Source organism: Populus euphratica, unplaced genomic scaffold (genome assembly GCF_000495115.2).
Source record: "Populus euphratica unplaced genomic scaffold, PopEup_1.0 scaffold2.1, whole genome shotgun sequence".
NCBI classification, from domain to species: Eukaryota; Viridiplantae; Streptophyta; class Magnoliopsida; order Malpighiales; family Salicaceae; genus Populus; species Populus euphratica.
In genome coordinates, this window is record NW_011499846.1 from 2,881,878 (window position 1) to 2,890,145 (window position 8,268).

General features: G+C 40.7%; 2 protein-coding genes across 2 annotated transcripts in view; both read left to right on the top strand.

The window, feature by feature from the left end:
* On the top strand, nucleotides 1-4,849 carry LOC105138147 (carotenoid cleavage dioxygenase 7, chloroplastic). Its single transcript, XM_011044163.1, has 2 exons — nucleotides 1-760; nucleotides 4,713-4,849. Exons 1-2 carry the CDS (start codon nucleotides 1-3, stop codon nucleotides 4,847-4,849), a joined length of 897 nt encoding a protein of 298 aa, XP_011042465.1.
* A 1,174-nt stretch (nucleotides 4,850-6,023) lies between these two features.
* Nucleotides 6,024-8,268, top strand: part of EMB2766 (structural constituent of nuclear pore) — an 8,426-nt gene continuing 6,181 nt past the window's right edge. The window contains exon 1 of the mRNA XM_011034761.1: nucleotides 6,024-8,223. Coding sequence (XP_011033063.1) covers nucleotides 6,114-8,223 — 2,110 coding nt within the window. The 5' untranslated portion in view covers nucleotides 6,024-6,113. The remainder of the gene's footprint in view (nucleotides 8,224-8,268) is intronic.

The window sequence follows — 8,268 nt, forward strand, 5'->3', positions numbered from 1 at the left end:
ATGCAAGCAAGACCATACCATATAGTTTCCACGAGTTTTTCTTCACCAAGTAAATTCCTTCGATTTCATCGGACTCCATCGCCGGCTAGGATTAAAATACCCAGAGTCATATCCATTTCCATCCCGGATACCACTGACCATGCCTCAAGCAGTGTATCCCTGGACATTATAGATGACCCCGTGGCTGCCTTTTGGGACTACCAATTCTTATTCATGTCACAAAGGTCAGAGACAACCGAGGCAGTAACACTTCGAGTCGTTGATGGAGCAGTCCCATCTGATTTCCCATCTGGCACGTATTATCTAACCGGTCCAGGGCTATTTACAGATGATCATGGTTCCACGGTGCACCCTTTGGATGGCCATGGATACCTCAGAGCATTTAGTATTGATGGAGTCGACAAAGAGGTCAAGTTCATGGCTAGGTATGTAAGAACAGAGGCTCAAGTCGAGGAACACGATCCAGAGACTAACACGTGGCGGTTTACACATCGTGGTCCGTTTTCTGTGTTAAAAGGAGGCAAGAGACTTGGTAATACCAAGGTGATGAAGAATGTGGCAAATACCAGTGTGTTGAGGTGGGGTGGTAAGCTATTGTGTTTGTGGGAAGGTGGGGATCCTTATGAGATTGAACTAGGGACGTTGGATACTACTGGAAGATTTGATATGATCAACGGACGTGATTCATCGATGGATAATAGAAGTAATGATCGTGATACAAGGGATATAGCAGCTGGATTATTAAAGCCAATCTTACACGGTAAGTGTTTCTGCTCTTGGCAAGTTGATTAATATTTAATTATGATCAAAGAAAATAATTATCATTTATATACTAAATTAGAAGGTGTTTCCATCAATATTATTCTTTTATGTAAAAGGAGTAAGATGATCATTTTCATCACCAAAAAAGAAAATCACTCGAAAAGAAAATCCCGATCATTTTCATCACAAAAAAAGAAAAAAGAAAATCACTCGAAAAGAAAATCCTAATTAACATTTGTTTTTGTCTACTGATGCATAGTAAATAATAAAAAAAGAATTTTATTTCTAATCTCATGCCATTTTTTTTTTATAGAAGGTGCAAGCATATAATTAACACTCTACATAGTTTTTAATTTTATTTTAACCACTAGTTTACTTGATTTGGTGAGATAGTCTTAATTCCACTTGACAAAATAGCTTCCAAAATCTTTAGGTAAAAAATGGTGCGAACCTTTTAAACTCAAATTGAGCTAAATGGTTAAAAATCGTATTAATCTCTATATTTCAACACTCAGTTCCTCTTTTGTTTTTAGTTACCAAGAATATGTTGATTTAACGCTTCGGATATAATTGAAAAGGTAATAGATCTGTTAATAAATTAATTATTAAACTTGGTAAAATATTTTTCTTTTAAAAATTAATTTAATATTTTTAAAAATAAAACATACTTTTAATAACTGAAAATAAAAATTATCATGCTCTGAGATGCATCCACTTGGAGACCTGACAGAGAAATCATCTTCTTATAATAAATTGAAAATCATTTATAAGAAATCTAGAAGACAGCTTGGTACAGTATGGACACATTGTCGAACATCCTCGTAAATATATTCTCTGATTCTTAAATTCCAAAGGCATGCGACAAATCCTTGCCGAACGAGTCACAGTTACCAATGCCTCGGACGTTCCAAGAAACCATGAATACACAGAAAATGTCTCTGTCTATTCTTGCGTAGTATGTCAGTTTTCGTTCCAGATTCAGTCTTTGATATATGTTTAAAGATTTAATTAATTCTTATATTTTATATTATTTCCTAATTATTATATATATTTTCATTTAACTTAATAAAAACGAGAATAGACGGCTAAACTCTAAAGCAGAGGATGCGCCCCTTCTTGTCGTTGTCTGGGCAGTATCATGCCAACAACACCAGAGAGTATCAAACTCCTCATCATTGTCTTTGTTAGTGCCTCAATCGAATATTCTTCCTAGCACAAATTAGCTCAAACCGCTAGGAAATTACTATAGTTGCCATTATCGTAGAATCATTGACCTCCCTCGCCGACCCTTTCAGGATCTAATCTACTGGCATACTCAACCGACAATGACTTGTGGATCATCCTCAACGTCAATTAATCAGCAACTTTAAACTTTGGCAACTGCATGACTTACTCTAAAAAATCCTATATATATATTCGAATCCCATGACAGCTTATCACACACCTCCAAGAAAAAGAGAGAGAGAGGTATCTCACTCGCTCCCCAGAAACCTTAGCTCAAAGAAATAACAATGCAAGCAAGACCATGCCATATAGTTCCCATGAATTTCCCTTTACCGAGTAAACTCCCTCGATTTCATCGGACCCCATCGCCCGCTAAGATCAATATACCTAGAATTATATCCATTTTCACCCCGGATACCACCGATCATGTTTCAAGCCGTACATCCCTTGACACGATAGTTGATCCCGTAGCTGCCTTTTGGGACTACCAACGCTTCGAGTCATCAATGGAGTAGTCCCGTGTCACAAAGATCAGAGACAATCAAGGCAGTAACGCTTCGAGTCATCAATGGAGTAGTCCCATCTCATTTTCCATTCGGGACGTGTTATCTAACCGGCCCAGGGCTATTTACAGATGATCATTGTTCCACGGTGCACCCTTTGGGTGGTCATGTATACTTTAGGGCATTTAGTATTGGTGGAGTCAACAGAAAGGTCAAGATGATAGCTAGGTACGTAAAAAAAGAGGCTCAAGTTGAGGAACATGATCCAGAGACTAACACGTGGCGGTTTACACATCGTGGCTCGTTTTCTGTGTTAAAAGGAGGCAAGATACTTGGTAATACCAAGGTGATGAAAAATGTAGCAAATACTAGTGTATTGAGGTGGGGTGGTAAGTTACTGTGTTCGTGAAAAGGTGAGGATCCTTATGAAATTGAACTAGGAAAGTTGGATACTACTGGGAGGTTTGATATGAACAACGAATATGATTCATCGATGGATAATAGAAATAACGATGGTGATACATGGGATGTAACTGCTGGATTTTCGAAGCCAATCTTTATGGTATGTGTTTTTGCTCTCGACGAGTTGATTAATCTTCATTTATACACTAAAGTAGAAGGTGTTTCCATCTTTATGTAAAAGGAGTAAAGTAATCATTTTCATCACAAAAAAAAAGAAAAAGAAAATCACTCGAAAAGAAAATCCTAATTAACATTTGTTTTTGTTTAATGATTCATAGTAAAATAATAATAAAAAATTATTTCTAAACACATGCATTTTTGCATTTTTTTTTTATAAAAGTTGGAAACATTTAATTAACACTCTACATAGTTTTTAATTTTATTTTACTCACTAGCTTACTTGATTTGGTGAAATATATAGTCTTAATTCCACTTGACAAAATAGCTTCTAAAATCATTAGGCAAAAAATGGTGCGAACCTTTTGAGCTCAAATTGAGCTAAATGGTTAAAAATCGAAATATGGTTAAAAATCCTTGAATTTTTAAGGAACTAAAAAGGAGTCCCTTTGATTGAAAACGCCCCGTATTAATCTCTACATTTCAATATTTAGTTCCTCTTTTGTTTAGTTACCAAGAATATGTTGATCTAACGCTTCGGATATAATTGAAAAAGTAATAGATCTGTCAATAAATTAATTATTAAACTGGGTAAAATATTTTTAAAAAGAACAATTTAATATTTTTTAAAATAAAACACACTTTTAAAACATAACTGAAAATAAAAATTACCATGCTATTAAATACCCACTAAAAATATAGTAACTAATTTATTATTATTTTTTAAAAAAGCACATGAATTAAATTATAGTTTATTTAATAATTCTCAACTCAACAGACCTTCTGAGATGCATCCACTTAGAGACCTGACAGAGAAATCATCTTCTTATAATAAATTGAAAATCATTTATAGGAAATCTAGAAGACAGATGGGTTGTTGGATTTTATGATTAATAATTAAGACTTAAGAGAGTGTTTTAAACGAATTCTAATTTTATTTCTAGATATTTTTAAAAGATATTTTTTAAAATAATTTTAATTTATTAATGTTAAAAATAGAAAAAAATAAGAAATGTTTTTTTTTTAAACACCGTATAACACACTGTCAAACATCCTCGTAAATATATTCTCAGATTCTTAAATTCCAAAGGCATGCAACAAATCCTTGCCGAACGAGTCACAATTACCAATGCCTCGGACGTTCCAAAAAACCATGAATACACGGAAAATGACTCTGTCTATTCTTGTGTAGTGGGTCAGTTTTCGTTTTAGATTCAGTCTTTGATAGATGTTTAAAGATTTAATTAATTCTTATATTTTATATTATTCCCTAATTATAATATATATTTTCATGCCACTTAATAAAAATGAGAAAACTACAATTTGAGCGTTCAGTTTTTAGAATAAAGAGACAAGAAATTAACCGACAGCATGTAGTTTATTCTCATTAATATTCAGGGTGGTATAGGATATAGGAAGATTCGGGGTGAGCATTTACTGAATTATGAATATTTTTTTTTAAAGTTTACATGAACTAAGGATATATTAGGGTGGCTAAAGATGACTACATCAAATTAAATTTTTTCTACTAGTACGGATTTTGTTGATAGATTAAAGGAAATTGCAGAGGTTTATATATTAATGTTTGTGTTTTTGCTGACTATAGGAGTGTTTTTCTCTTCTTCTGAAAAATTACTTGCACAGGAGTGTTTAAAATGCCACCAAAGAGATTGTTGTCCCATTATAAACTCGATGCTAAAAGGAACAGACTGATTACTGCTTCATGCAATGCCGAGGACATGCTACTGCCCCGCAGTAATTTTACTTTTTATGGTAAATAATGTTGAGAATGGCAGTAATTTTATGCTGAAATTTTATGGAATTGATTAAGCTAAATTAATTGCATGAATTTAATATACTTTATATTATTAAAATAACAAGCTAAATTATTAAATAATAAATAACTATTCCAATCAAATAGTTTAAATTTTTAAGTTGGGTTTCAAAATATGATTTATATTATTATTTAACACATCGTTTTTTGAATTTAAATTTACACAAGTTCACACTAACTTATGTTTAATTTTTTATTACATAAATAAGAATAATGAAATTTAAACTCATGATCACTTAATTATTACATAAATAAAAATAATAAGATTTATATTCATGATGAGATTCAAATTCATGATCATTTATAATTTTTTTACTATATAAATAAAAATTATAGAGATTCAATCTTATAGCCATTTAATTATTAAGACTTTAATATCATATAAAAAAATCAATTCAACTCAAAAGCTCAATACCTGATTGCTCCTGCCAATAGTCATATGTTTGTTTCAAAAATTAAACAATACATGAGTAAGCATGAGCTAATTCAAACTATGAAACTACAAATGACTCATTAAATCATTTATAGTTTATCAAATGACTCATTAAATCATTTATAGTTTTTTTAATGATATTTGCTATAATTCTAGTAATTCTAGAGCTAATATATGCAATAAACCCTGACTTTTAAAAGAGATATATTTATTAGAAAAAAGATTGACATGGGTTCTCTCCGTTACTCTAATACATGTTAAAGAATCCTTTTAACTTAATATTTTAAGTTTTTAAATAAAATTTAAAGTATAATTTATATTATTTTCTAACATTAAACATATTATATGTTTAATAAAATGTAATAAAATGCTGTAAAGCTACCTGCACCTCTTGAAAGGAATTTCTATACACTGCACAAAATAATGTCTTGAGAACCTAATTGACGGTGTAAAAATAAATAAAAATTTAAGATAAAGTAGCCGATAGCAGACAAGTGGGCAGTCCTCTAAAAATTAATGACACCAGGGCCCAATTATAAAACATGATATTGAGCCCATCAAAGAAAAATAAACCTACACAGGCTAGAAGCCCGTTCACTATAATTATTCAAAGTTAAAAAAGCCCACAACTATAAATGCCGCAGTGCATTGGCCAGAATGGCAGTACTCCTCCCTCCATTTCTCCTTCCTTCCCCTAACTCACCAAAAACCCTCCGATTTCAAAACTGAAAACCCTAGACAATTAATTTCATAGAGACAGAAAGAGAGAGCCTCAACAATGTCAGGCTTCCCCTTCTCCTCTTCCTCTTCACAATCCTCTCCTTTCTCCCTTTCCACCGGATTCTCATTCGGATCTTCCTCCGCTCCCTCCACCACCACCACACCCCCTCCCTTCGGCTCCAACACCTCCTCCGCCCCTGCCACCGGATTCTCATTCGGATCTTCCTCCGCTCCCTCCACCACCACCACACCCCCTCCCTTCGGCTCCAACACCTCCTCCGCCCCTGCCACCGGATTCTCATTCGGATCTTCCTCCGCTCCCTCCACCACCACCACACCCCCTCCCTTCGGCTCCAACACCTCCTCCGCCCCTGCCACCGGATTCTCATTCGGATCTTCCTCCGCTCCCTCCACCACCACCACACCCCCTCCCTTCGGCTCCAACACCTCCTCCGCCCCTGCCACCGGATTCTCATTCGGATCTTCCTCCGCTCCCTCCACCACCACCACACCCCCTCCCTTCGGCTCCAACACCTCCTCCGCCCCTGCCACCGGATTCTCATTCGGATCTTCCTCCGCTCCCTCCACCACCACCACACCCCCTCCCTTCGGCTCCAACACCTCCTCCGCCCCTGCCACCGGATTCTCATTCGGATCTTCCTCCGCTCCCTCCACCACCACCACACCCCCTCCCTTCGGCTCCAACACCTCCTCCGCCCCTGCCACCGGATTCTCATTCGGATCTTCCTCCGCTCCCTCCACCACCACCACACCCCCTCCCTTCGGCTCCAACACCTCCTCCGCCCCTGCCACCGGATTCTCATTCGGATCTTCCTCCGCTCCCTCCACCACCACCACACCCCCTCCCTTCGGCTCCAACACCTCCTCCGCCCCTGCCACCGGATTCTCATTCGGATCTTCCTCCGCTCCCTCCACCACCACCACACCCCCTCCCTTCGGCTCCAACACCTCCTCCGCCCCTGCCACCGGATTCTCATTCGGATCTTCCTCCGCTCCCTCCACCACCACCACACCCCCTCCCTTCGGCTCCAACACCTCCTCCGCCCCTGCCACCGGATTCTCATTCGGATCTTCCTCCGCTCCCTCCACCACCACCACACCCCCTCCCTTCGGCTCCAACACCTCCTCCGCCCCTGCCACCGGATTCTCATTCGGATCTTCCTCCGCTCCCTCCACCACCACCACACCCCCTCCCTTCGGCTCCAACACCTCCTCCGCCCCTGCCACCGGATTCTCATTCGGATCTTCCTCCGCTCCCTCCACCACCACCACACCCCCTCCCTTCGGCTCCAACACCTCCTCCGCCCCTGCCACCGGATTCTCATTCGGATCTTCCTCCGCTCCCTCCACCACCACCACACCCCCTCCCTTCGGCTCCAACACCTCCTCCGCCCCTGCCACCGGATTCTCATTCGGATCTTCCTCCGCTCCCTCCACCACCACCACACCCCCTCCCTTCGGCTCCAACACCTCCTCCGCCCCTGCCACCGGATTCTCATTCGGATCTTCCTCCGCTCCCTCCACCACCACCACACCCCCTCCCTTCGGCTCCAACACCTCCTCCGCCCCTGCCACCGGATTCTCATTCGGATCTTCCTCCGCTCCCTCCACCACCACCACACCCCCTCCCTTCGGCTCCAACACCTCCTCCGCCCCTGCCACCGGATTCTCATTCGGATCTTCCTCCGCTCCCTCCACCACCACCACACCCCCTCCCTTCGGCTCCAACACCTCCTCCGCCCCTGCCACCGGATTCTCATTCGGATCTTCCTCCGCTCCCTCCACCACCACCACACCCCCTCCCTTCGGCTCCAACACCTCCTCCGCCCCTGCCACCGGATTCTCATTCGGATCTTCCTCCGCTCCCTCCACCACCACCACACCCCCTCCCTTCGGCTCCAACACCTCCTCCGCCCCTGCCACCGGATTCTCATTCGGATCTTCCTCCGCTCCCTCCACCACCACCACACCCCCTCCCTTCGGCTCCAACACCTCCTCCGCCCCTGCCACCGGATTCTCATTCGGATCTTCCTCCGCTCCCTCCACCACCACCACACCCCCTCCCTTCGGCTCCAACACCTCCTCCGCCCCTGCCACCGGATTCTCATTCGGATCTTCCTCCGCTCCCTCCACCACCACCACACCCCCTCCCTTCGGCTCCAACACCTCCTCCGCCCCTGCCACCGGGTTCT

Bases quoted from the DNA above. Each gene is read 5' to 3' on its own strand.
- LOC105138147 (XM_011044163.1), top strand. From the start codon at position 1: ATGCAAGCAAGACCATACCATATAGTTTCCACGAGTTTTTCTTCACCA. The intron at 761-4,712 runs GTAAGTGTTTCT...TTACTTGCACAG, and splicing joins ATTAAAGCCAATCTTACACG to GAGTGTTTAAAATGCCACCA.